Raw genomic sequence first — 27,486 nt, forward strand, 5'->3', positions numbered from 1 at the left:
GCTGGATGGTGACGGCTGCCTGGTTCACCAGGAGAATGAACCTGCCCAGAGAGAAGGCGCACTCAGAAAGGGCTGCACACACACAGAGCTCCTCCACGGGGCCACACACGGCTGGGACCAGCTCCTCCAGACCAGCGTCACCAAAACCAAAACCCAGAAGTTCCTCAGGAGAAACTAGGGCGCTCGTCCCCGCAACCTCGTGCACGAATGTCCACGGCGGCTTCATTCATAACTGCCCCAAAGTGAAACGTGCTCAGCGTCCAGGGAAAGAGGAAGCCGTGCAAAGCCACGTCACAGGAAGGCATCCCGAAGGAAAAGGAACGAAGCCACGAATCGTGCTGGGCTGGTGGCAACAATGCTGCATGATTCCACCTACGGAACGTTCTAGGAAAGGCAGAGCCATGAGGAAAGCAGAGGGTGGTGGCCAGGGATGGGGGAGGAGCTGAGTAAAAGGAGCGCGGGGGAACTGGGGGTGCTGGAATGCTCTGTGTCACGACTACGGGGCCCACACAACCATATCCATTTGTCAAAACTCAGTGAACCGTACACTCAATGTGGGTGATTTTAACTGTATAGAAATCATACCTCAATAAAGCAGATTTTAACAAGAAATGGCCTTGTCCTGGGTCTCGGGGCCCATCTGCCAACCAACTCGGCAAACGCACCCACCGGGCACTCGCGAGGCAGATGGGGTGGGCAGGGCAGGACCCTTGACGCCGACCAGAGCCCCTGAGCCCAGGCACAACCACCCCTCGGGGCTGCCAGCGCCTCCCTCCCAGCCCCCATTCCAGAGACCCGGCCCCCAGGCAGGAGGCGCCAGCTCGAGCAGGGAGTGGTTGTGACCGTCACCAGGACCCCGGAGAAGGTTCCACAAGGGCCTCTCCCTCCCCTCCACGTCTCCGAGGGCAAGCCTGAGGAGACGGTCTGGCGGGTTTTCTTGGTTTTATATTTTCTTCCCTCTTAGCATTTTTTTACCGAGAAACGGTTTGCGCTCTGTAACGCTCATCCGCTTTATGGGGGCGCCGGCACCCGAGCCTCAGGGCTTGTCTGCCCCGCTGGCACTCGCCTGATCCCGGCCCCAAGCTTTTTCTTCCCACGGATTTGCCTTTTCTCAACATTCCACAGAAACTGAACTTGCGGCCTCTCCTGCCTCGATGTTTTATAATTATCCACTGGAAACGTCTCTACTGGGGCTCAGGCCCCTCCCACCCCCGCCCGGCCCCGGCTCTGGACCCTGCCCGCTGTGCCCGAGCGCCCCAGTTGGCCTCTGGGCCACAGTCACCTCTCGGCCTCCTCCTCTGTCACCTCCTTCCTCCTGAGCAGACTCGGGGGCCCCCTTGTGTTGTTCGGTGCCGGGTGACTGCTGCCAGAGAAGTTCTTCTGCGGCCTCCTAAAGCCACTGTCCCCGATGCCCTCATCGGCGGCCGCCTTGACGAGATTGCTAAGGGAGGAAGACAGAAAGGGCTAGTGCCGCCCTGCCCTGCCCCTCCGTCCAGCCCAGGGTGACGGACTCATTCCCGAGCCGCCTGCGTGCCCGAGGCTCAGAGCTGGAAGGAGGCAGCTGGGCAGGATGGCAACACGAAGGAGAGCCGGGAGTGCCCTGCGCCCCAGCTGGTGGCACCCAGGGCTAAGGAGCACTTTGCATTAGAAGAGAAAGTTCTCAGGACAACAACTCAAAGACCCTGTGGGCCATCCCTGACTGAGCAGGATCAGATGCCAAAACACTTGTGACCCCTCTGCTCAGGTCAACCAGATTTGTCCCCACGCACCCCGCCACGCTCCGTCATGCCCTGACCTGCAGTTTTGCCCCACCAGACAGCCACACCCTGCCACGCTCCGTCATGCCCCGCCACGCTCCGTCATGCCCCGCCTGCCATGTGCCGTTATGCCCCGCCACACCACCAAGCCCTGCCTTGTCACATCCATCACGCTCCGCCATACTCTGTCATGCCCCACCGTGCTCCACCATGCCCCACCACGCTGTCACACCCATCACGCCCTGCCATACTCTTTCACGCCCCACCATGCACTGTCACGCCCCGCCAGGCTGTCATGGCCGGTCCAGCCTTGCCATGCCCAATCATTCCCGCCACGTTCTTCAGTGCTGGCTCCAGCCCCCGGGCACAGAGCTGCAGGGAGTCCTGTGACGCCAGCCCCAGGTGAGTCCTTGTGTCTGGCCATGTCTTCCTCCCCTCTCCCCGCCCCAGACAGGTGAGGGCAGCAACGCTACCACCTGGGGGTCCTGGCATGCCACGCCCTGGCCCAAGGTTTCCATGTGACCACCCCCCAGGCAGAGGCCATGCTTACTTGAGGGGGGGTGTCGTCTGGTGCGTGCCCTCAGGCGGGGGTGGCCTTCCGGCAGGGCCACAGTGGTTGTGCACCATCGAGGGGACACAGGTGCCTGCGGTGCGCTTGCTGCTCCTGCCGACAGAGTGGCTCAGGAGAGCGGCGTCCCCAGGAAGGGGGCTCCTGGACTCGCTGAGCCCTGCTGGCCCCCACGCAGGGGCTCCCCACGGGAGACAGACCAGCGCACACACGGTGAGGTGGCCGCTGCCACAAGGGACCTGCCTGTGACAGGCACGTTGCCCGCCAGCCTGAGCAGTGCCCCAGGCGGAGCATCAGAACGTGCGCAGGGCCATTCTAGCCCAGACCAGAGACAGAGACGCGCACTGGCGACTCTGCTCCCGCTCAGAGCGCTGCCTAGAGGGCTAAAAATGGTACAGACGCCCAGGGACAGGGGGAGTGGGGGAGGTGGCAATGGACGACAGACGTCCACAGAGGTCGGGAGGGCACGACCAGGAGGGCCAGAGGCACGTGCGGCCCGAGCGAGGGGGACAGCCCTGTGGGGTTTCCTGAAGGCAGGGCTGGGGCATGGGCAGACCAGAGAATGGGTGCGAGACCCCTGGAAGGAGCAGCAGGACATCTGGCTCCCCCCAGCCCCGGCCACCAGGCTCTGCCCTCATCCCCCCAGCAGAAGGTGAGACACAGGTTCTGCTTATCCGACCACAGACGTCCACCCCACCACAGCCTCAGCGCAGGCAGCCGGACTGAAGCCTGAGGCAGAAGCCTGGAGGGGGTTTCCCTCTGGGGAGGCCGAGCAGCCCCCAGGCACAGGCCCAGATACCACAGGGCCTCCCGGAGCAACCGTGGGCCCACACAGGCTCCCCAAAGCAAAGCCACCAGGCCACAGGATGCCTGTCTGCTTTTCAGGTCTCCCTGTCAAACATCAGCAGAGAGCCAGGTGGCAGCAGACGTGTGAGAAAACAAGAGAACAAAATGAAGACTGAGGCTAAGAGAGAAAAGAGCACATCAACAAATCCCTACCACAAAGCAGATATAAACATGACTATTACCAAAAAACAAAACAAAACAAAAAAAACCCACAGACAGTGCTGATAAAGGTTTAGCAGCCAGTTCTCTGTGGGAAAAGCTCTGAAGTACAGCACTTGCCAATTTCTGTGGCGTAAATACTCCCACTGTGATGGATTTCAGGCCCCAATGCCACGCAGGGACCCTCACAGTGAGCCGAGCAGGTTGCCACAAAACAGGAAAGAAACACTGGGAGTACAGGGAGAGGCTGCTGAAAACAAGAGCTATGAGAGAAAGAAGGCTAGAGAAGGGTTGGAACATAAAGCTACATAAATCTACCAGAAAGTAGACCTAAAATTTAAAAGATGGAAAACAGAAAACAAAACTGCCAACTCCGTAGACTCAACCCAGGAGGCGCAGCGTCGGAAACACCGAGCGGCGAGAGCCCGAGGGCAGGGCAGGCGGGCAGGGAGCCGCCGGGGAAGTAAAAGGAAACGTCCTGGCGCCGGGGGACAGGGACCGCGGAGACGGCGGTGGGGAGCCCGGGCCGGCCGTACCTGTTGTTGGCGGTGGGGCTGGGGGCCGGGGCCGCGGCGCCCTCCTCCCTCCGCAGGCCGGCGGGCGAGCCCAGGGCCCTGCACGGTGACGCGGCCGCCCCGGGCTGCTCGTCCTGTCGGCACAGACGCCGCCTGAGTCCCTGACCCTGACCAACGCGCGGAAAGTCCCCTACGTGGGAAGCACCGGCCCCGCGTGCACACAAGGCTGGGAACGAGCCAGGGGCCGGAAAGGCCTGTGACCCTGCCGACACCGCGACGTGACGGTGACAAACTGGGACAACGCGGGCAGGAACTTGCTGACCCCCGCGCACGCCCCCTTTCCCGGAAGCAGGCAACGAGGAGGAACCAGGAGGCGCCTTCTGTCCCCGAGTCCCCGCACGTGGCCGCGGCCTGCCCGCCCTGCCCAGCCTCCGGGGCCTTACCAGCACGTTCCATGTGGCTCCCTGCTCGCTGGACGCCCTGCTCAGGCCGGCCAGCCTCTCCTCCCTACCGGGGCAGCCCTCGAAGAGCATCTGGAAGTCAGTGGGCTCCGCAGGCCTGTGTCCGAGAGAACAGCGAGCAAAGGAGGACTTGGTCAGCGCAGTGGTGCCGACGCCGGGGGTGGAGCCGGGGCGGCATCTCACAAGGGGACCGGAACAGCCTCTCCTCCAGCGGCCATCCTGCCCCAAGCCAGCAACTTAATGTGATGTCTTAGTCCCGTCTGACCACTCGCGCCGGCACAGGCCTCAGGGGAGCAGGGGGCTCTGGTGAGAGTCCATCGGGCCCCTGTGGGGGCTGCACCACGCACGCTGGTCGCAGATACCTGGGGCCCAGTGGCCATAACATCGGCACAGCCGCTGCTACCGTGCACACTTCCCCACCACTGGGGGGGCCACCAGGACCTGCAAAGCAGAGAGCAGAGCGTGCCGCTGGGAGACCTGGGAAGGGTCCTCTGACCGCTGTCCGCCCATCTAGGGCCTCAGCTGCCACCCCCGACATTAAACGAGGCAGGAGCACCTGCCCCGGCCACCCCGGGAGGCCACGACCCTGGACTGGGTGGGCACCTGGCTGCATCAGATCATATCTGGAATGGGGGAGGTTCAGGGTGGGGTACACGGCCTTGGACGGGACCCTCAAAGTGGCTAAGGTGGGAAATGTTATGTTCTACATACGCTGCCGCAGTACAAATTTTAAAACAAAGAAAACACAGCTGGAGCGCCCGTCGGCCGATCTGCCCAATGAACAGAGTGCAGTCCGTCCAGACAAGGGAATGTTCTCCAGCTGTGAAGAGGGTCGTGGCTCCAAGCCACGTGCCACCCAGTGACCCTCAAAAACACAATGCCAAGTGAGAGAAGACAGACACAAAGGCCACATGCCACACGACAGCAGTTCTGTGCACTGTCCAGTAGAGGCAAACCCAGTGGGCTCGGGACGGGGAGAATAGGGTGTGAGTGCTGATGGGCGCAGGTGTCTCTCCATGGTGATGGGAATTCCTCGAGTTGGCTGTGGTGTTTGCTGCACAACTTGGTGAATTTACAAGAAACCGCTGCATTGTACACTTTAACTGGCACACTGTATGGTAAGCGACTGGTCTCTCAATAGGCTGTTATTTAAAAAACAAAACAACACCCAAGGTAGATCCACGTGGCCCTGGACAGTCAGCCCTACTCCGCTCTCTGCAGGGGAGACAGCAGGTCCGGCCCGCGAGCCGATCTCCCGGAAGCTCTCGGAGCAGCAGAGCTGGGGGGTGCAGCACCAGACTTGGGGAGGCCCCCTCAGTGGCCTCTCGCCCTAGTTCCCAAAGGCAGAGGCACATCTTCTGCTCCCATCACCCCGCAAAGGCTCGGGACCCCCTCGCAAGCCCCACCCCTGCCTGGGTGGGCTGCCCAGCCAAAGTTCAGAGACGCCTTTCACACCCCGTCATCGTGCCTGGGCAAACGTGAAAGAAGAAGCCTTCGGGGCCAAGGGCGGGCAGCAGACCCAACGGCAAACTCTGCTTCACAGAGAGACAGGGACGCAACCCACTAAAGCTGAACGGCCCTCGCTTCCCAAGAGACCGCAAACCACCGGGCTGGCTGGGGACAAGCCCAGTGTCCTTCACACCCAGGGAGAAGACTCCATCAGAGCGGCAGAGGCACCGTAAGTCCAGCCTAAATCACAAAAAGCACGCAAGGCCCGTACAGAGGGGAGAGCCTGAGGCACCTGAACAGACACAGCACAGCATCGAGGAGCCCCGGCATGGAAGGGCAGGCCCGCCCCCCAAAGCAGGCCCTGAACCCGGTGCACGCCCAGCGTCCCAGCAGGGCTCGCTTTAGTGAAACTCGACAAGTTGATCTTAAAATTCACTTTGAAGATCAGGGGACCAGGAAAGCTAAAAAAATTCCAAAGAGTGAGGTGAACGTCACGCTCAGCAGTCACCCACGGGTCACGTCCCAGCAGGGAGGGGCTGGCGCAGGGTGGACAAGCAGAGCTGAGACGGCTGCCGGACGGCCCCCAGCCATGCCCCAGATGACAGAGGTGCCCCCAAGTCAGGGGGTCAGTGAAAGAGCTGGGACCCTGTCCTGGAAAGCAAAAGCAGACCCGTTTCGTCCGTAAACACACAGAGCCTTTCCTAAACACTGCTCGGCAGCACAGCCCACAAGGAGACATCTGTGGGGGGCGTGGGGCGGCGGAGAGGGACGGACGAGCGGCGAGCAGCTGGCAGCCGCACCACAGTCGCACCGTCTCCGTCTCTCTCTCATGGTATGTGTGAGAAATCCCAAATAAAAAGTTTCTTAAAAATTCTCTTCATTGAAAGACCCTAAAGACAAAAAGAGGCAGCCCACCGACAAGAAGAAGGTATTTCCACACAGGGAGTCACCTGGGGACATCACGGACGCTCAAAAACAAAGAAGAGGACTTGGGGGTCCAGTGACTTGGCGGCTGGAGAGGCTGGGCAACGAGCCAGGTCGGGGGCCCCTGGTTCCAGAAACGTCCACCAGGGACCGAATCCCACGCGTGACGCTCTTTCACCCAAGGCTCTCACCATTTCCGCACGTCGGCAGCGCCCGGACGCTTTAGAGCACTGTGGCCCGCGTCTCACCGAGACTGTGGTTACTCACTGGCCCTGGTGTGGCCTGGGGTCGAGGACTTCTGGATCCCCAGGTGATTCGGGGGCCAGACCTACTCAGGCCCCTGGACAGCCCCATGGGGACCTTCACAGACGCCTGCCCTTGGGGGCGCAAAGTCAAAACTCCCCAGCTCCCCTGGACCGAGACGCTGGCTGATGTCTGAGTTAAGGCCGTGGACCAGACTCACGGAATTCAAGCCCAGGTCTGCGCAGACGCAGAGCCAGCTCACGTGACACCGGCGTCTGCAGTGGGAGCCTCTGGAGCTCCCCATCCACTAGTGGACACACACCCAGAGGGCCTGTGGGCCGGTGCAGCCGAGCGACGAGACGCACAGGGCTCAGCTCCTCCTGGGCAGGGCACCGTCTGCAGGTGACACCGACGAGGGGACGGCCTCCCCGGCAACCTCGGCAGTGTGCGGCAGGGAAAGGCCAACGGGGTGACGGGGAGGGTGCATGGGCCAGTTCCGGAGAGCCCCGGGGGCCCCGCAGAGGAGGGGCTGAGCTGAGAGGGGCCTGCTGGGCACTGTGGTGCGCTGTGCTGCGCAGCTGCCCGGGCTCAAGCCCCACCTCCACCACCGACGAGCTCTGAGACCCGAGCTGGTGGATCGGCTCCTCAGTGCCCAGGCTTCCCCAATGTACATGGGTGCCTCAGCACCCAACTCGAGGGGATAGCTCGGTGGGGGCCCCAATCCTGGGGAGGGAACCTCCGAGTCCCCAGAGTTCCCGGAGAGCAGCGTCTTCTGTTGTGCACGGTGGCCACGGGCCCCACTCCGAACGTGGACAAGAGGCCAGGGTGGCGCCGGCCGTGCCTGTGGTCTTGGGACCCGGCTGAGCCCACCTCCCCACCTCAGGAGGGGACGGGTGCTGCGGGCCAAGTCCACATGCAGACAGGGAGTCCCTCAGCCTCACAGTGAGGTCCCATGTGAACTGGGGGTGCCCGAGTGGAGGACAGACCTCCATGCTGGGGGCGAGGGGCCGTAACCCCGCCCAGAGAGGACGCGGAAGCAGTGGGGCCCCCCTGGACTGGACCTGCCTCTCAAATCCCGGCCTCTTCTCACTTGCTTCTTTTACTGTCATCATAACTAAATAATAATAATTATAATAATAAAGGAGAAAAAGGCAGAAACAGAGAGGACCGGTGGTTCCCAGACTCGCGCATGGGCGACGAAGCTCAGCTGCAGGGTGCTGCCCGGCACATGGCGCCTCCACCGCGTTCCCATGAGGCTGTGCTGCCGGCCTGGGGACCCCACTCTGGGAACCCCCGTAGCTGAAAAAGGGAGAAAAGCTACGGAAGGAAAACCTAAACGGACAACAAGCAAAGGAAAAGAGGCAGCCTCAAGGCTAATCAGAAACTGCAGCCACGACTCACAGGCGCTCACCACACCCACCGGTGTGCCCGCGGCCCCAGGCTCCCGGCTGCCCCCGAACCTGCGTTGTCCCTGGACGCGCACGGAGACCCCCACTGCACCTGCAAGCAACGGCAAAACCTGGACAAAACTGAAAATGTCCATCCAGGAAAGAACGGACAAACACACTGCAACACACTCACCTGGCCGACGAGACGGGAACCACAAATGGAGAAACGTCAACACAGAAAGCCTCCAAACAAAACGCCGAGTGCACAGTGTGGACCACTTACAGAAAATTCAGGAACAAAGAATAGGGTCCATGTCTGTGACTACACGTGAGGAGGTGATCGCCTGAGGACAAGTCCCCAACCCCAAGCAGAGGCCTCCTGTGGGGAGAGGGGTGGGAGCTCCCAGGGACCCCACCTCAGCCCCTGCTGCCCTGGGGACAAGGCTCGAGAGCCACAGGACGAGCCACGACAGTGGAGCCGGATGCTGGGCAGGGGTGGCCTGTGCCCTGCTGTTGACACTTTTCTGCACACTTTAAATACCTTATTTCAAACTTTTAAAATTACTACAAAAAAATATTCCCACATTCAAAGAGCAGAACGTGGTGGCCGTGAGTCGGGGGTCCCAGGGGACCCTCGGGCCGTGGGTGGCCAACAGTCCCAAGTGGGGACCCCCTTGCTCTCTGGCGCAGCACGGACCTCCCGGGCAGAGGCTGGACCTTCCCAGCAGGCCTCTGGCTCTGTGTCCAGCTCCACTGAGCTGCCCGCACCCTGGTCCAGCCTGAAGCCATGTGGCCTAGGACGGTGCCCAGGGCCTGACAGCGCCCAGGGCCGTGCAGAGACAGCCGCTTCTCCTCCCCCAGGAAGCCCCACTCCTGTCCACGGATGGCCCCCCCGAGAAATGGCAGGGAGGGAGGGGCTGCGTGTCGGCCTTTCAGCTCAGGGTGTCCACCCGCCCCACAGCCCAGCCCCTGCTGCCATCCCACATCCTGCGGTGTGGGCAGCATGGGCAATGTACAAACACAGGGGGCAGGCCTTGCTCCCAGGGGGGTTCAGAGCTGCCCCACAGCCAAGGCCACAGGACCCCCCAAGGGCAGGGCAGACACACCACAGCGCAGATCAGCAGGGCCTCAGGTCTCAGGCCCACCCCAGGCCCCGCAGGACGGAGAGGGAGGCGCGGGGGAGCACCCCTGCCCGCGGTCAGCACACACCTGGGGCAGGTCTGTGCCCGGCTTGGCCTCCTGCCCCCAGCCCAAGACGGTGGGAAACAGGACACACAAGCATGGAGGCCATTTCAGGCTCCCCGCTCAGCAAGCCCTTAGCTGCTGGGGGGCTGTAAGGAGGGGTGCAGGGGTGGTGCAGTGAGTACCTGAGGGCACCTGTGACTTCCCGAGGGGACCAGGAGCTCCCGGAAGGGCCGGGGGTTACCTGAGGGGGCCGGTCCAGGGCTGGCTGACCTGCGTGCTGCTGCTTGCTCGGCGGAGGTTGTTGATGGCCCGGGTCCCCACTGGCCCCGCAGGCTCCTGCAAGGGAAGAACAATCAGTGAGCACCTAGGGCAGCACCTGGGCAGGTGAGGGGCCCAGGTGAGGCCGCACAGCATGCTGGCAGGTCCCTGTGCGCCAGGAGCTCCCCTTCCCCACATGATGTGGGGATCCGTCCTTCAGCGTAGCCGGGAGGGGATGAGAGGCCAGGGTGCGTCCAGGCTGGGCCCGGGGGGAGGGCTGCTCCCACCACCACTCCCACCCAGCCGTGCACCGGGCGGCGCTGTCGTCCTCACCCGCCCCGACAGACGGAGCCAACAGGGAGGGTCTCGAGAGGACGAGACGCACAGACGCAGCCCCAGGTGCCTGTGGCCACTGCAGACAGAGCCGGGAGAGGCCGCGGGGGACAGGGCGACGGACGAGCGCTCAGGCCTGCCGTGGCCCGCCAGGGCGGCCCTGTCAGGTGTGAGCGCCAAGCCGGGGGCAGACGGAGGTGGGCAGCCCACCTCTGCGCGGCCCGAAGCCCCTTGCCCCGAGACGCCATGGGACCCTCAGCGCCAGTCACAGGAACGAGGCAGGCAAGGCGGCTGCTCACGATCGAGACGAAAGAGCACCTCACGCCTGCCAGGACGGCCGTGACCAGGAAACCGAAAGCGAGGGCCGGGGAGGACGTGGAGAAACGGGCACCTCGGGCACTGCTGGCGCGAACGCAAAAGGCGCAGCTGCTGGGGGAGGGGGCAGACCTGCCAAGCGGCCCGGCAACCCCACCACCCGGTGCGACCCTAAAAGGACCGAAAGCAGGGACTCAGCCAGACATCTGCACCCCGAGTTCATCGCGGCGTCATTCGCGGTAGGCAACAGGTGGGGGCAGCCCAATGTGCACCCACATGAACAGTCCGTCCGTGCCACGGCATATTCCTCAGCCGCAGAAAGGAATGAGGTTCATGGACTTCCAGGAAGATGGGGAAGTGGATGAGGTGGAATGGGCTTCTCTTCCGTGGAGGAAACCAGAGAGGGGCCGGAGGACACCCAATACCATGGTTTTGGGGTGTGACTAGCCATGAAGGGACCCCCAGAGTACATGGAGGGGTCATGGAGAGCGACGGCACCTTGAGGGACAGGTGAGTCTGTTCCGGCCGGTCCACCTCCCAGGGCTGCAGCAGCGGAACCCGCCGGGCAAGGGAGTGGACAGCGGCTCTCCGCTCCCTGCACCCGCCCTGGCAGTCTGCTGGGGGTGATCCTCCACAACCAGACAGCGGGGGGCTCCCGTGAGGGAACCGGGGGGTCAGCATCTGCTCTCCTCACGGAAGCCCAGGGGGTGCAAGAAGCGGGGAGAGGACAGGGCGCCACAGGGAAGCCCCAGGAGCCCTCCCACACCCCAGAGGCTCGCGGGTGCAGGGCAGGCAGGGAGCGGGCACGCTTCATCCGCGGGTGCCCTTGAGCAGCTCCCTGCCCGCTGCCCAGGGCCCACACCGCAGCCCCAGGACCCGGATTCCCCAGGGCTCACCGAGATCCGCTGCACTGATTGGTTCCCACCCAGTGTGGACTCCACCCACCGCCCAGAAGTCCAGGAAAGACCTGCTTGAGAGCACCACCTGCTGTAGATTAAGGGAACTGCACCCCAGGTAGCTGTGCCTCACAGACATCACCTGCTGGTGGGCTAGGGAAACTGCACCCTAGCAAGCTGTAGCTCTGCCAAATTATACATAAATGCTCAAATAAGCACGCATTTCCCAAAATAACCTTATCAAGACAAGCAAATGTCCTGAAGCCAACAAAAAATTACAAAGCACTTGAAGAATCTAGACAATATGGACAAGCCAAACAAGCAAATTAAAAAGCTAGAAGAGACAAAAAATTTGGAGCAATTAAAGAAATAAACATAAATCTCCAAAACACCTTCAACAAGATGCTAAAAACATAAAGGAAATCAAGAAGACTCTACAGGAACATAAAGAAGAATTTGAAAGAGTAAATTAAAAAAAAACAGCAGGACTTATGGAAATAAAAGACAATGTGGATCAAATTAGAAATATACTACAAACACACAATAGCAAATTTGAAGAAGCAAAAGAAAAGTGAATTTGAGGACAGATTAATTGAATGCAAGCACACAAAAGAACAAATAGGGAAAAAATGAAAGATTTGAAATGGATCTCAGAGAAATGATGGACAACACAAAGCAAACAAATGTAAGAATCACTGGTATCCCAGAAAGAGAAGAGAAGGGTAAGGGCCAGGAAGAGTGCTTCAAGACACAGTTGGGGAAAACTTCCCAAACCTTCTAAACAACACAAATATGCAAATCAAAGATGCCCAACAAACTCCAAATAGAATAAATCCAAATAAACCAACTCCAATTATTGTAGTTCGCTAATGCTGCCAGAATGCAAAACACCAGAAATGGATTGGCTTTTATAAAGAGGATTTATTTGGTTACACAGTTACAGTCTTAAGGCCATAAAGTGTCCAAGGTAACACATCAGCAATTGGGTACCTTCACTGGAGGATGGCCAATGGTGTCCGGAAAATCTCTGTTAGCTGGGAAGGCACGTGGCTGGCGTCTGCTCCAAGTTCTGGTTTCAAAATGGCTTTCTCCCAGGACGTTCCTCTCTAGACTGCAGTTCCTCAAAAATGTCACTCTTAGTTGCTCTTGTGGTGTTTGTCCTCTCTTAGCTTCTCCAGAGCAAGAGTCTGCTTTCAACGCCTGTAGCAACCCGTGGCTGGACAAAACAGGCCTGCAGATCTTTGGTGCACAGCAGTCTGCGTGACCTAGGCAGCTAAATGTTTAACCTGTTGTCTTTCTAAGCTGGTAAAGAAAAAAAAGGGTAAATTGACCTTAAAATGTAACTTTATGCAAGCAGGCAGGAAGTGAGAGGCTCCTAGTCTCACAAAAAGAGCAGAATGTAATTGTTTAAGTGCTATTCTATTCCTTCCTGCACCACCCTCCAGGTCAAAGTAACCTGTTCCTGCATCTGTGCTCCCCCCACCCTTAGGAGGGCCTTTGTCTTAAACCCTTATAAAAGGCTGTCTGCCCTTTTTGCATTGCTTGGTCGTCTTCCCTGTGAATGCAATGCCTGCCCAGCCTGAGAGAGCTGTCATGATCTCTCCACGACTTCTCACCCTGTAAGCCCTGAATAAAGTTCATGTATCAGAAAATGCTCATTGTCTTCTTTGGCCTTTGGACTGGCATGGCCCTCTTGGGCTGCAACAATGGCCATCTTCAAACTGTCTCTCATTTGCAGCTACTCTGTCAGCTTCTGTGCATTCTTCAAAGTGTCTCTCTTGGCTGTAGCTCCTCTTCAAAATGTCAGTTACAGCTGCACTGAGATCCTTCTGTTTGTCAGCTCATTTATATAGCTCCAGTGATTTAATTTAGACCCACCCTGAATGAGTGGGTTAACACCTCCATGGAAGTTATCCAACCAGAGTCATCACCCACAGCTGGGTGAGGTGCATCTCCACGGAAACACTCAAAGGATTCCAATCTAATCAACACTGATATGTCTGCCCGCACAAGATCACATCAAAGAAAATGGTGTTTTGGGGGACATAATACATTCAAACCAGCACACCAACACATATATTGATTAGATTGTTAAATGCTGAAGAGAAGGAGAAAGTTCTGAAAGCAGCAAGAGAGAAGCGATTCACTACATACAAGGGAAACCACATAAGACTAAGTACTGACTAATCAGAAGGCACCATGGAGGTGAGAAGGCAGTGGTACGACATAGTAAAAATTCTGAAAGAGAAAAATTGCCAGCCAAGAATTCTTTATCCAGCAAAGCTCTCCTTCAAAACTGAGGGAGAGCTTAAAATTTTCACAGACAAACAAATGCTGAGAGAATTTGTTAACAGGAGACCTGCCCTGCAAGAAATACAAAAGGGAGCTCTACTAGCTGAGAAAAGAGAAAGGAGAGAGACTTCTGGAGAAGGGCACAGAACTGAAGAGTATTAGTAAGGGTAACTCCAAGGGGGAAAAAGAGAAAGAGAGGGAAAACAATAGATGTAACAACAACAACAACAAAAAAACAAAGGATAAGATGGCTGATTCAAGAGCTCCCTTAGAGTAATAACTGTGAATGTGAATGGATTAAATTCTCCAATGAAAAGATACAGACTGGTAGAATGGATTAAAAAGTATGACCCATCGATATGCTGTTTACAAGAGAATCATCTTAGACACTGAAAGTAAAAGGATGGAAAAAAACATACATAAAAACTGCAACCAAAAGAGAGCTGGGGTAGCTACACTAATATTGGGCAAAATGGACTTTAAATGCAAAGATGTCATAAGAGACAAAGAAGGACACTATACTTTAATAAATGGGACAATCTGCCAAGAAGAAATAATAATCATAAATGTCTATACACCCAATCAAGGAGCTCAAAGTACATGAGACAAGCACTGGCTAAACTGAAGGCAGCGACAGACACGTCTACAACAATAGTGGGGGACTTCAACACACCACTCTCCTCTATAGATAGAACAACCAGACAGAGGATCAGTAAGGATATTGAGAACCTGAACAATACGATAAGTGAATTAGAGTTAGCAGACATATATGTGAGAATTAGATTAAGTTTAGCTTTCACACAGGACAGGTGTGTCTAGCAGGGTGGGGCAGTTAAGGAATTGGTAGAAGGTTAAAAAGACAAACTGTAATCCACAGTCAGTCCCCCTGATTATCCGCCCACTATCTACTATCCTTGCAGGGTGGAGCCTCTGAAGAGAGGTTCTCAAAACAGCCTCATAACTTGTTACCAAACTAGCCCAGAGTGGCTCTAAAGAGGCCTGGGCATAACCATTATAGTCAGGGATGGAGATTTGTTCCAAGGGTTCCTAATGTTGCAAATTTGCGAGGGAAAGGTATTTCAAATGTTTCCAATTTGGGCGGGCTAGTTAGGCTTGTCGAATGTAAGCTCTGGAGTATCCAGCCAATGGAGAAACGGGAGGGACTTGCGGTGAGGTTTAGGGGAATAAATACTGCTGAATCTATTGTTCTGCGCGCCAACCCTCCACATTTGGCTGGGCGCCTGTTCTTGCAAGACCGTGAATAAATTCTTTTCTTCTCCACAATCCGGTGAGCGTTTGTTCCTTTTTAGGAACAGTGCTTGTTTCTCACATATATAGATTGCTACATCCCGAAGTACCAGGATATATATTCTTCTCTAGCACTCATGGAACATTCTGCAAGATAGATCAAACGCTGGTGCACAGAACAAGTCATAATAAATTTTAAAAGACTGAAATTATTCAAAGCACATTCTCTGACCATCATGGAATGCAACTAGAAATCAATAACCACCAAAGAACCAGATCTTTCACAAATATATGGAGATTAAACAACACACTCCTAAACAACCAGTGGGCCTAAGAAGAAATCGCAAGAGAAATAGGTAAATAACTAGAGACGAATGAAAATGAGAACACAACATATCAAAACCTATGGGATCCAGCGAAGGCAGTGCTGAGGGGGAAATTTATAGCTCTTAATGCATATATCAACAAGCAAGAAAGAAGAGGAACATTTTTTTCATGTGTTTTTTAGCCATTTGTATTTCCTCTTCAGAGAACTGTCTTTTCATATCTTTTGCCCATTTTATAATTGGGCTGTCTGTACTATTGTCGTTGAGTTGTAGGATTTCTTCATATATGCAAGAGATCAGTCTTTTGTCAGATACATGGTTTCCAAATATTTGTGCCCATTGAGTTGGCTGCCTCTTCACCTTTTTGACAAATTCGTTTGAGGTACAGAAGTTTTAAGTTTGAGGAGTTCCCATTTATTTTTAATTTTGTTGCTTGGGCTTTGGGAGTAAGGTCTAAGAAGTGACCTCCTAATACAAGGTCTTGAAGATGTTTCTCTACATTATCTTCTAGGAGTTTTACAATACTGTCTCTTATTTTGAAGTCTTTAATCCATATTAATTTTTGTGTAGGGTGGGAGGTAGGGGTCCTCTTTCATTCTTTTGGATATGGATATCCAGCTCTTCCAGCTCCACTTGTTGAATAGACTGTTATGTCCCAGTTCAGTGGATTTGGGGGCCTTATCAAAGATTAGTCAACCATAGATCTGGGGGTCTATTTCTGAATTCTCAATTCTATTCCATTGATCAATATGTCTATCTTTGTGCCAGTACTGTGCAGTTTGACTACTGTGCCTTTATAATAAGCTTCAAAGTCAGGAAGTGTAAGTCCTCCTGCTTCATTTTTCTTTTTTAGAATGTTTTTAGCAATTCAAGGCATTTTTCCCTTCCAAATAAATTTGATAACTAGCTTTTCCAAGTCTGCAAAGTAGGCTGTTTGAATTTTGATTGGAATTGTATTGAATCTGTAGATGATTTGGGGTAGAATTGACATCTTAATGACATTTAGCCTTCCTATCCATGAACACGGAATATTATTCCATCTTTTTAGGTCCCCTTCTATTTAGTAAAGTTATGTCATTTTCTGTATAAGTCTTTTACATCCTTGATTAAGTTTATTCCTAGGTAGTTGATTTTTTTTTAATTGCTACCGAGAATGGAATATTTTTATTGAGTGTCTCTTCAGTTAGATAATTTATGGTATAAAGGAAAATTACTGACTTATGTCGAGGCTGTCCTGGAGGTTATTCCTATGCAAGCTTCACCCAGATATGCCAAATGGCCATAGAATGATAAGCCCAAGTCAACAGTAGTCCTGAAAACCATAAAGAATACCGGGATCCTTATCTGAGACTCTATAAAAGTTTCACTTAATAAGTTTATTCTTCAGAAACTTAAATCCTCGAGAGCTCCTATGCCAGCTAAGTCCCCAAACCCAGAGGCAACAGCCTCTTCAAGAAGATCAACTAGATGTTTCCTCTTTGCTCATAAAGTTGACACCCCTTTTCAACAAACTAGAACACTACCTTTTTGCATATGCGTTATATCTCACAATAAGGAAATAACTGAAACTGTAACTGATAACATTCTTTGAAATTTGCTGCTTGTTAAATTGCACTTAGAAAGTTATCATTTCTATGTATATACGTTATATTCCACAATCAAAAAATGATTTAAAAAAAAAGGAAGGAGGCTCTGATGCACTCCACATCGTGGGTGAGCCCTAGGACACGATGCTGAGTGAAATAAGCCAGACACAAAAGGACCAGTGCTGTACGACTCCACTCACATGAAGCATCTACCATCCAAAAGCAGACTACAGAGGTTACCAAGGCTGGGGAGTTCCTGCGTTAACAGGGGCCACGTTTCTGTGGGAGAGGACAAAGTTTTGGGAATGGATACTGGTGATGGGAGCACCTCGTTGTAAATGTGACTAATGCCACCAAATGATGCACTTGGAAATGGTTAAAATGGCCTATTTTAGGTTATACATGTGTTTCCACACTTTAAAAAAATAATTAAATTGGGGAAAAAGAAGAGGCTAAAGCAAAAACCACCAAATGCAGCGTGTGAGCCTTGCTTGGATCCTGAGTTGAGGAAACTTGGGGGGCAGCTGGGAGAACGGCGATGCACCGTTAGCTCCTCCAGGGAAGGCTATAGGGGTGCTGGCAGGGCCCCGGTGCTCAGTAGCTGTTGCTGAGGGGTTGAGGGGTGAAGGAGCAGCACCTGCAGCTCACATTCTATGAATCCAGTGAAAAGGGGGTGAAAATGGAGAGAAGGAGCAAATGGGGCAAAACGTCAGTGACCAGAGAACCTGGGTGAAGGTTCTACCGTTCCGTAGGTTTGAGACCCTTCAAAACAAGAGGTGTGGAGGAGAGGCCCCCGTCTGGCAGGGGCCGGCCCTGGAAATGAGGACTCTGTCAGGCTGGGGGGGAGGTCCTCGGAGCGCCCCGTCAGCCCAGGGGCAGAGCCTCAGGTCCCACAAAGCTTACTAGGAAGGAGGACTTGCTGATGTATTTGTAAATCTGAATCCTTACGCTGAAAACAAACCACCCAACCCAAACAAGACAAACCTGGGGGTCAGCCGCCCTGGCGGAAGCTGGGGCTTTCCCGCTCATTCCCTGCTGGAAGCCCCCGGCCCACGTTTTAAATCTGCCTTCAGAGCGGGCGCCTGGAAGCTGTCCTCGGCCACGTGCAGCCCTCACCTGGGAGGCAGGTAGAGTGTAGGAATCCTTGGAATTCTCCATGGAAAGTTTCTCTCCTCCCTCATGTATTTATATCATTACGAACTGATGGATGTTTCCGGTTATATTCCAGTACCACTTTGTTTTGTTGCCCAAATTCTTCCAGCACTGGCCCCTGGGAGCTGTCAGTGGGCTCTGGATCTCTTGGGGACTGTCCTTTGGCTGAGGTTGGGTTATTCTGTTGGCTGTTCTGAGCACCTCCTCCCTTGCTGGCACTGTGAGGGGCTCCAGGCTCACCGTGTACACCTCTTGCCCCAGACAGGATCAGCCATTTTCCAAGGAGCCCTGGTTCCTTTTACTGGAGAACTGTCTGAGAAACCAGGACCCGGGCGCCGGCGTGCTGGGTGCTTCTGGCCCCCTCCGCTGAAGAGCAAGGAAGTCCGTGCCTGCACGCTCACGTCTCTGCAGATGCTCCTCCACGTCACCGTGTCTATTTCGAGCTGACGTGAGTGCGTACGGGTGTCTCCAGCTCTCAGCAGCACGCACGGCCCGCCGCAGCCACCCCTTGCGGCCACCCCCTGCTCGTCTGTAAATCCCCTCCCGCAGCGAGGACCTGGCCCCACTGTCTGTCCCTGCGTGGCTGGCTGTCCCACCCCAGCACATGCGTCCCAGGCGGGAAACACTCACCGAAGAGGACGGTGCTCACGCGGTTCCTTTTGGTCGGTCTTCTGGACTCTGCGCACCCATGCCTTGGCCAGCGCCTCCTCCATGCTTCTGCGTGGGCTTTTAACTTGTGATCTCTTGTGACTGCGGCTGAGCGTCTTTTCATATAGTAAGAGCCATTTATATTTTCTTTTCTATGAACCGTTCTTTCATTTGCCAATTTTTCTCCCTATTGATACGCTTCGTAGCGCAGACTGACCCTAACCTCCTCAGATGTTCTCCGACATGCTGTGGCGCTGTCCTGCAATTCTGTGACCCCTCCCCTTTCGGCCCCGCAGCGACCTTCCAGCCCTCTCCACCGGACCCCAGCCGTCGCTTGCTCTCCTGCACCTGCCGCTGTCGCTTTCCCCTTAACACAAACCTCCTCACCCTCCCGCCCACCCTGGGCTCCACCTGCTTCTTCGCTCTTCTCTGCAGCAAAGCCAAATCCTCAGAAGAGCAGCCTCTACCGGCTCCTCCTTGGAGCAAGCCCAGGGGTACTCCCTGTCACCCCTCTTCGGCTGGCCCCGACTTAAAGGTAGAGCCCGGGAAGGCAGCCTCCGCCAGGCTATTTGAAAGGCTATTTCAGTTCTCTGAAAAACAAAAGCCTCCCTTGAGCCCACTTTCCCCTCCAGCTCCGGCCCCTTTCTCAGCTCCCCTTTCACACCCAAGTTCTTGAAAGAGCTGTCCCAGGTAAGCCCCAAGCCCACTGTTCCTAGTTTGCTAATGCTGCCAGAATGCAAAACACCAGAGACAGACTGGCTGTTATAAAGGGGGTTTATTTGGTTACACAGTCACAGTCTTCAGGCCATAAAGTGTCCAAGGTAAGTCATCTACAATCAGGTACCTTCACGGGAGGATGGCCAGTGGTGTCCGGAAAACCTCTGTTAGCTGGGAAGGCACGTGGCTGGCGTCTGCTCCAAGTTCTGATTTCAAAATGGATTTCTCCCAGGACGTTCCTCTCTAGGCTTCAGCTTCTCTCCAAAATGTCACTCTCAGTTGCTCTTGGGGCATTTGTCCTCTCTTAGCTTCTCCAGAGCAAAAGTCTGCTTTCAAAGGCCGTCTCCAAAATGTCTCTGTAAGCTTCAGCTCGTCTCTCAGCTTCTGTGCATTCTTTAAAGTGTCCCTCTTGGCTGTAGCAAGCTCGCTCCTTCTGTCTGAGCTTATATAGTGCTCCAGTGAACTCATCAAGGCCCACACTGAATGGGCAGGGCCACACCTCCATGGAAATTCTCCAACGAAAGATCTTGCCCACAGTTGAGTGATCACATCTCCAAAGAAACATCCAATCAAAAGTCTCCAACCCAATCAACACCAATACATTTCCTGCCCACACAAGACTGCATCGAAGATAATGGCGTTTTGGGGGACATAATACATCCAAACCAGCACACCCACCTTCCCCAGAACCAGTCACACCCAGGCCACCAGAGCAGTCCAAGAGACCCAACACCTGAACGCCATGTGGGACCCTGGAAGGAACCTCGGAACAGGAGGAGGATGTTAGGCAGGGACTAAGGACAGCTAAGTAAAGAATAAACTTTGGTTGATATCAACATAGCAACATTGGTTCATTAATTGTGAGAAAGGTACCACAGAAATATAAGAAGTTAGTAATAGGGGAAATGGGTGTGGGGTATTTGGGAACTCTATGTCTTGTCTGCAGCTTTTCTGTAAACCTAAAACTATTCAAAATTTTAAAAATTATTTTTCAAAATAGTACAATCAAACAAGTGAAGACCAGAAGGTCTGTCGGCGTGCGGTGCTGGCGGGAGTGAGGGCTTGTTCACTCACGGGCTTAACTTGCAGGGAACCCGCCTCTGACCCGGGAACCCCACCTTAGGGCAACACCAGTGTGTTCACACACGTGGACAGCGACGCACCCAGGAGAATGCCTGCCGCGCAATGCAGGTTACAGCAAGTCCACACAATGAGCCGCTGCGCAGCTGCCAAAAAATAAAACTCGGTGCCGGACAATCACGTCAGCAGCCAACCACCATTCTCAGAATCAAAAGAACCTCTGCGCATTTACGTGTGTGCACACTCGGGGCACCTGTGGACGGGGTCAGGAGGAAGCAGCCGCCAGCTGCCCCAAGGACTGGAGGGCAGAGCGAGGGCAAGGTGTGGAGACACAGAAGGTTCCCTGGCTAGATAGATTATACAGCGGGGCCACTTCCCCAACTCTGGAAGCCTGAAGGCAGGCACCAGGCTGGGAAAAGGCCAAAGCATCTCGCGCCTGAAGGCAGGCTGCAATTTAGATACGGGCTCCTTGCCGGGCTCCTTCTGTGCTCCTGTCTCCTGCTCCTGCTGCCTCCCGTCTAGCCCCAAAGACATTGTCCCTTGAGATCAAAGACATGTAACCACACCTTATGGCTTTAGAAAAAATGTACCCTCCCTGAAATACCTGAAAACAGTCACGTAGGAAACTACCTTGTATGCTATAAAAACCTGTAGGAATGAGTAGAATAAAACCTTCTTTTGCAGGAACACAGAGACAGAGTCGGCTCCCTTCTTTCACAGCAAGGGGCCTGCCCCTCACACCCCCGGCACCTGCTGAAGTTTAAACAGGTGCATGTGGCCTGTTCAAAAGCAGATGCACAGCTTTCGACATGGTCAAGCACAGCGGAACCAGGAGTTGCATCAGGGTGATGGGACAAAGGGGCTTCATCTTTGCTCCAGTTTCCAAAGGACCTGTAACAAGGTCACGTTACTGTCACACTGAAAACGTGCTACAAGAAGCCTCGGCAGCACGTCCCCTAACTGTTCACTCTGTGGGGACGAAAGGTACTGACTTTTGTGGGTTGACGTTACCTTCTGTGACCTTCTCACTTGCCTGAGGGAGTCCACTGACCCCTGCATCGTGTCCTGCTGAGTCTCGCCCCTCTGATCCTGGCAGCCGATTCTCTTCCCTGACCACGCCGGCCGCCACCCCGGGCACCATGCGCAGACCGTGGAGACCCCAGCCACGTTCCTGCCTCAGCGGAAATGCTGTAAGCGCCCCCATTAGGTCCTATGGCTTTAGGACTAAGGGGTGCGTGTGTGCGTGCATGTGTGTGTGTGTACGTGCGTGCGTGCGTGCGTGTGTGTGTGTAATCATATTTTTTAAACTTTTCAAAAAAAAGAAAAGAGAGAAGCAGCAGCTCTGGCAAATGTGGAGCATGAGTTGACAAGGCTGGCGAGGAGGCTGTCACTTGGGAAATGAGGGGACGGCCGAGAGCTCCCTCAGGGAGGATCTGCAGGGCTGGTGAGCACCCACACACAGGAAGGAGGGAGACATGACTCACACCTGGGACACGACCCTTTAAAGCTATGAGGCCGTGGAGAACAGGCATCCCCGGGACAGACCATCGGGAAAGGAGGAGTTTTCCACTAAGTGACAGAGCCCAGGTGGAAAGGGGATGCTTGGGAGGTAAATAAAGTCACAAAAAACCTGAGAGAGGGATGGGGCACCATTGGCCCATGGAGGGGAATGGCCCAGAATGGCCCTCGTCACGTGCACACATCTGCTTCTGGTGGGCACCCAGCTGCAGCAAGGAAGGGGACCCCTGTGGTCTGGCATCAATGTTCTTTAAGCTGGAAGACAAGCGCAGCTGCCCGCAGCTCACGCCAGGTGGGGGTCTCAGGGCAGGGAGGCTCTGGACCGAGGGCGGTCCATGGGGACAAAGGGTGGAGTGGACAGACGAGGACGACCACCACCCGCTCAGCCCCCGAACAGTGGGGAAGCCCTGAAGTTGGGTGCTGGCAGGAGGGCAGCCAAGAGGAGGGGCACAGACAGAAAGAAAAACTTCCAGGCACACCGCTCTCTGGTTGATTCTCTCACCAAGTATCTCCTGAGCTCCCTCCACGTGTGGACCAGGCCCTACTCTCTTGGCGCTTTACCTACCCGTGGAGGAGGCAGGCAGCAAACGAGTAAATGCAGAAACAAATAAAGAAATTCCAGTTGGCAAGATGCTCCATGAAGACATAAAAGCAGGGAAACAGGCAGAGAACAGTATCAGACAAGCCGGTTGACTTAACCAGGTGACAGTGGATGGGGGGCCCTGCTGGCAGGGGCAGCACCCAGCGGACGGACAGTGGAGGAGCCGGGCAAGGACTAAGCTTCCTTGGGACTTGGAGCTGAGCACAAGCAGCTCTAGGTCTCCTCTGTGCAGGACGCAGGACAGTGGCTTCATGGAGACAGAGTCCCCACTGCCCCTGGGAGCCCCAGTGCTCACAGGTGCCTCTGGCTAAAACGGGGAACACAGGAGACCCTGCTTGGGGAAAATGAGCAACAAGGCCACAGAAAGGTTCCTTCTGCCTCCTTCTGGGGTAAAAGTCAGATTTACTTATTTGCTGGAAGGTGGCCGAGGAAAGCAGGGTCTGACATCATGAACGATGGCTGTCTCAGAGCTTACCTTGGATTTGGTAACATCTAGAATGTTCCTCCCGGTAGGAAGGGTTGAGATGGAAGGTAAGTGCCCAGGTCAGCCACAGACCAAGCCATCGACCCGCTGAACTTGTTTTCACAGTGGTGCCAGAAAACCCCTCTGTGCGGTGTTAGCTGCAGAGCACTGGCCGGGGGCTTCGGGGCCCACGGGGCGGGAGGGCAGGGGGCAGGATGCACAATGGCCGGTCGGATTTCCCTAATAAAACCACGTAGTGCATCTCTGGACACCAAGTGTGTCCGCCAATGACGGGTCAGGACACCCCACGTCCCCACCCTGTGGGTCTCAGAGCCTGGGAACACGTGTGGACACAGGGTCCTCCACTGGACGAACTTTCCTTGCTCTGTCGGCATCTGCCTGCCCCAGAACCCAGCCCCTTCCACCTTGCTAGCTCCACGGGGACACGGGGGTGGGCACAGAGTCTTCCTCAGGAGGCCTACCAGCCCTGGACCCCAAGTGGCTGCCGTTCGGCCCTGCCGTGAGTGGCGAAGGCGACACGCCCCACACCAGACTGGGGCAGAAGGCGAGTGTCCCCACCTGGGGCCGCATCCGAGACAAGCCCACCAGGCCTCACCCTGTTCTGGAAGCCCCCACCTCCTCCCTTCCCTTCAAGACAGGCCCCTGGCAAGGGGCAACCTCTCCCAGCCAGCCCAGCTCAGCGCCTCACCTTCCAGGCCCCCAGGCTCACACAGGGGGCAGGAAACGCAGCTCTGCTCCAGAGCGCCCACGGCTGCCCTGCCGCCCACCCACCCATCCATGTGTCCACAGGGGTTTCTCTGAGGCCACCAGGAGCCTGTCATCCTCCCCGCGGGCCAAGCCTGCTTCTGGAGGATTTAAACGAATCCCAGGGGTGGAGCAAGGGAACAGCAGCCTGGTACTGAGAGATACCAGGTTCTGCCTTAGATGGCTGACCCTGGGCCCTTGTCCTGAGATGGGTCACTGCTTGACCTGCAAGGCTGGAGGCATTCCTGCCCCTGGGACGGCTGCATGGCCCAGAGGAGACAGTGCGCATGCAATTCCTGCTTCCACATTGAGCTGGACCCGGAGTACATGCTGTCGGGACAGCAGCTCTCCAGCAGGGCCCAGGCACATCCACTCCAGCACTCACCAGCGCTTTCCTCCTGGGCTCGCTGCCTGTGGTCACGGAGACAGAGCGGGCGATGGGCTTGGCGGCCGAGGCACTGTTGGGGCGCCGGGACACAGGCGGAGGGAGGCCTGTCAGGCTCAGGTCCACACCTTCCGGGCTGCCCTCTGGAGGGCCGGAGATGCCGCTGACGGCCCGGGAGCCTTTCATTGCAGCCGAAGAGGGCCCTGATGGAGAACCAAGACAGGCAACGAGATGCCCCTGGGAACAGCAAGCCCCTGTGCTCATGCCCCCCAGGAACCTCAGCCCCCTGTGCCCACCAACCCTGGGAACCTCAGCCCCCTACGCCCAGCCCCCAACAACCTACAGCCCCCTGCACCCAACTGCCACCCCCAGGAACCTCGGGCCCTTGCACCCACCCCCAACAACCTACAGCCCCCTGTGCCCACCTCCCACCCCCCAGGAATCTCAGTTCCCTGCACCCACCACCTCCAGGTGAGAACACACTTGCTCTCTGCCGCCAGGCTTCAAGGGCCCAGGGCACCTGGCTCTGTGCCCCCACAGTCCCCAGAAACCTCACAGCTACCCACTAGCCTCCTGTCTGGGCAGTGGTCTCCTCATCAGGAAAAACCAGGGGCTGTCTGAACCAAATACCCAAGGTGCAGGTAGTACAGGCTCTGAACAGGCAGGCAAGGGCCCAGTGGGCACAGGGCAGCCCTCCCACCCAAGCATGGCCCAGACAGCAGGCCCTCGGGGTCTGTGCACCAGCTCTGTCTCTACCCGCCATGACCCTGATAAAAGTCCTCTACCTGCCGGAGCCTCGCAACCCCACCTATGAAACAAGGATCACAAAAGCTCTTCACAGTGCGACTCCTAGGCTCATTCCAAGCAGGATCTGGTCTAGGTTCTGCAGTCAAGACCGCTGAACTCTGCTCAGCCCAGGGTCCTGCTGCCCTCCTGCCCTGCGGTGCCCCCGGAGCCCCTCCGACCCCTCGGGCTGCCCTTGGCAGGGTCCCTCGCTGGCCCCTCCTTGTCCCAACCCCTAAGAGTCGGAGGGCTCCCTGGGACTCTGCCCTGGCCTCTCCTCCACCCGCAAGCTCACACGAGGGGACAGTCTCTGGCCTCCCGGCTTCGAACCCCATCTACCTGCTGACAGCTCCCTCAGGCACCTCCAGCCCAGATCCCAACTCGTCACCCTGTGCACATCTCACACCTTTGGCTTCCATCCCGGTTTTCCCAAAGACCCAGCTCACCCAGCAGTTTCTTCCTCGCTCCACCTCTGCTCTCGCAGTGAGCCCCACTGGTGCCACGTTGCACAGCCACTGACACCCACCTCCACAGCCCTGGCCCAAGCTCCCAGCTTCTCGCACCTGGACAGGCGCAACGGCCCCTCCCGCCTGCACGTAGCCCTGGGGGTGCCCCTCAGCAGCCAAAGCTGAGATTCCGTCTCTCAGACCAGGCTCCCCCCTCGCCGTGTCAGCCAAACCGGCCTCCGTGCGTTCCCGTCCCGCGAGCTCATTCCTACTGCCAGCCTGCCCCTGCCAGGCTGTGCCCTGAGCTCCTGCCCCAGGTCGTCCAAGGGCCCCTCCCTGCCAGCTCCTCCCACTCCTGTATCCTGCTTCCTGGCAACGCCAGACGATGGACGACTGGCCCCTTGAGAGGACGCGCAGGCCCGCACCCGGCGCAGAAGGCGCTCGGGTACCGCGTGCTGAGAGAGTGAGGTGCACGGGCTGGCATGGGGGGCACGGGGGTGCAAGATTTGACACAGACCGTGCTTCTCGCCATCAAGGACTCGAGATGGCTGATGGCACATGGCTGACGTAAAACCACACCGGCTCACTGGCCCCCCTTGGCCCGCAGGTGCCCCTGGCCCAGGTGCAGACACCCCAGTTCTCTAGGGTGGGCGGAGGCTGCCTCTGGCGTCAGACCTGTCCCGGGAGCTCCAGTTATGTGTGTCCAGCTCCTCCCATCCTCGGGGCACTTGCCGCACCTTGCCGGCCCCGGGGTACGAGGACCCTGCTGTCCCAGGGCCCACGGCACAGCCTCTCCATGGCAACCCCCAGGCCAGGCGGGGAGGCCCTAAAAGGCGGCCTCACCTCGCGCCAAAAGGTGTCCGGCTGGGACCCGAAGGGGCAGGGCAGGGCCCCTCCAGCACGGGGTCTAGACCCTGCGGTGGGCTGGCCCAGGACGCCGGGTATCTCCACCCGCTGGCTCCCCCTTCTCCCCACGTCCCCCCAGCCTTGGCCCAAGGAATCCGGACCTGAGACTCGAGGACCAGACTCCAGACCTCAGCCCCCTCACCTGCGCCGGCCCCGCAGGCCCCGAGCCCCCTCACCTGCGCGGACCCCGCAGGCCCCGAGCCCCCCCCACCTGCGCGGACCCCGCAGGCCCCGAGCCCCCCTCACCTGCGCCGGCCCCGCAGGCCCCGAGCCCCCCTCACCTGCGCCGGCCCCGCAGGCCCCGAGCCCCCCTCACCTGCGCGGACCCCGCAGGCCCCGAGCCCCCCTCACCTGCGCCGGCCCCGCAGGCCCCGAGCCCCCCTCACCTGCGCGGGCCCCGCAGGCCCCGAGCCCCCCTCACCTGCGCCGGCCCCGCAGGCCCCGAGCCCCCCTCACCTGCGCCGGCCCCGCAGGCCCCGAGCCCCCCCACCTGCGCCGGCCCCGCAGGCCCCGAGCCCCCCGCCCCTGCGCGGACCCCGCAGGCCCCGAGCCCCCCCCACCTGCGCCGGCCCCGCAGGCCCCGAGCCCCCCTCACCTGCGCCGGCCCCGCAGGCCCCGAGCCCCCCACACCAGCGCCGGCCCCGCAGGCCCCCAGCCCCCCCCACCTGTGCCGGCCCCGCAGGCCCCGAGCCCCCTCACCTGCGCCGGCCCCGCAGGCCCCGAGCCCCCCTCACCTGCGCGGGCCCCGGGGCGCCTCGGCGCAGCCGCGAGTGGGGCCTGGAACGTAGGGACGGCCGAGCTGGGAAGCGCCAGGCTCCTGCCTCAGGCCCACGGACCTCACGGACCTCGCGCCGCGGAACTGCCCCCGGCTCCGGGTGACAATACGGCTGCCCGGGCGAGCGGCGGCGGCGGCAGTTAGCAACCAGCCTGGCACCTCCCACCACGCCGTCACGGCGGCCCGCCTTTCCCCCCGCGCCACCTCTGGATTGGCCCTCAGGACGCCCGCTCAGAACGTCCCGGGACTTCATTGGGCCGCTCGGCCGTCATCTGGGCGGTTCCTGAGTGGGAGAAGACCCAAAGAGCTGTCGGCCACGGCGGTAGCGGGCTGCCGATTGGATGCGGCGGGAAGGAGGCGGGGCGTCCAGGGCGGGCCCTGGGCGGGGCGGACTGCTGTGGGTGGGGCCTCGAGGTGAGGCCTCGGGGCGGGGCCGGGCCGGGCCGAGGCCTGGGGGAAGGGCTCCGTGGGGCGCGGCCCGAGCGGGCGGGGCCTGAG

At 57.3% G+C, this 27,486-nt stretch overlaps 2 protein-coding genes across 3 annotated transcripts; one reads left to right on the plus strand and one right to left on the minus strand.

Moving 5' to 3' along the window:
- Positions 1-27,145, minus strand: CEP131 (centrosomal protein 131). Of its 2 annotated transcripts, XM_037810132.1 has the most exons (9): positions 26,948-27,145; positions 24,079-24,281; positions 9,737-9,831; positions 4,289-4,403; positions 3,867-3,979; positions 2,308-2,421; positions 1,283-1,441; positions 197-384; positions 1-41 (listed from the first exon to the last, which is right to left on the minus strand). In XM_037810132.1, the coding sequence occupies exons 2-9, from the start codon at positions 24,262-24,264 to the stop codon at positions 25-27; spliced, it is 987 nt and encodes a 328-aa protein (XP_037666060.1). In that variant the 5' UTR covers positions 24,265-24,281; positions 26,948-27,145; the 3' UTR covers positions 1-24. The 2 variants fall into 2 exon arrangements, with proteins under 2 accessions (XP_037666060.1, XP_037666059.1); XM_037810131.1 differs by lacking the exon at positions 1-41 and having other exon boundaries at positions 52-384.
- Positions 24,341-27,132, plus strand: LOC119514842 (basic proline-rich protein-like). The gene is made up of 4 exons (XM_037810554.1): positions 24,341-24,549; positions 25,346-25,457; positions 25,625-25,759; positions 25,915-27,132. The coding sequence occupies exons 1-4, from the start codon at positions 24,341-24,343 to the stop codon at positions 27,130-27,132; spliced, it is 1,674 nt and encodes a 557-aa protein (XP_037666482.1).
- Positions 27,146-27,486: the final 341 nt, after the last annotated feature.

Source organism: Choloepus didactylus, chromosome 18 (genome assembly GCF_015220235.1).
Source record: "Choloepus didactylus isolate mChoDid1 chromosome 18, mChoDid1.pri, whole genome shotgun sequence".
Lineage (NCBI taxonomy): Eukaryota > Metazoa > Chordata > Mammalia > Pilosa > Megalonychidae > Choloepus > Choloepus didactylus.

Bases quoted from the DNA above. Each gene is read 5' to 3' on its own strand.
- CEP131 (XM_037810131.1), bottom strand. From the start codon at position 24,264: ATGAAAGGCTCCCGGGCCGTCAGCGGCATCTCCGGCCCTCCAGAGGGC. The intron at 9,832-24,078 runs GTGAGTGCTGGA...CTTCCCTTGCAG, and splicing joins AGCCCAGGAGGAAAGCGCTG to GAGCCTGCGGGGCCAGTGGG. The intron at 385-1,282 runs GTGACTGTGGCC...TGCCTTTCCTAG, and splicing joins ACAGAGGAGGAGGCCGAGAG to AACGTTCCGTAGGTGGAATC.
- LOC119514842 (XM_037810554.1), top strand. From the start codon at position 24,341: ATGCCCCCCAGGAACCTCAGCCCCCTGTGCCCACCAACCCTGGGAACC. The intron at 24,550-25,345 runs GTGAGAACACAC...CTGCTCTCGCAG, and splicing joins CCTGCACCCACCACCTCCAG to TGAGCCCCACTGGTGCCACG. The intron at 25,458-25,624 runs GTAGCCCTGGGG...CTCCTGCCCCAG, and splicing joins ACGGCCCCTCCCGCCTGCAC to GTCGTCCAAGGGCCCCTCCC.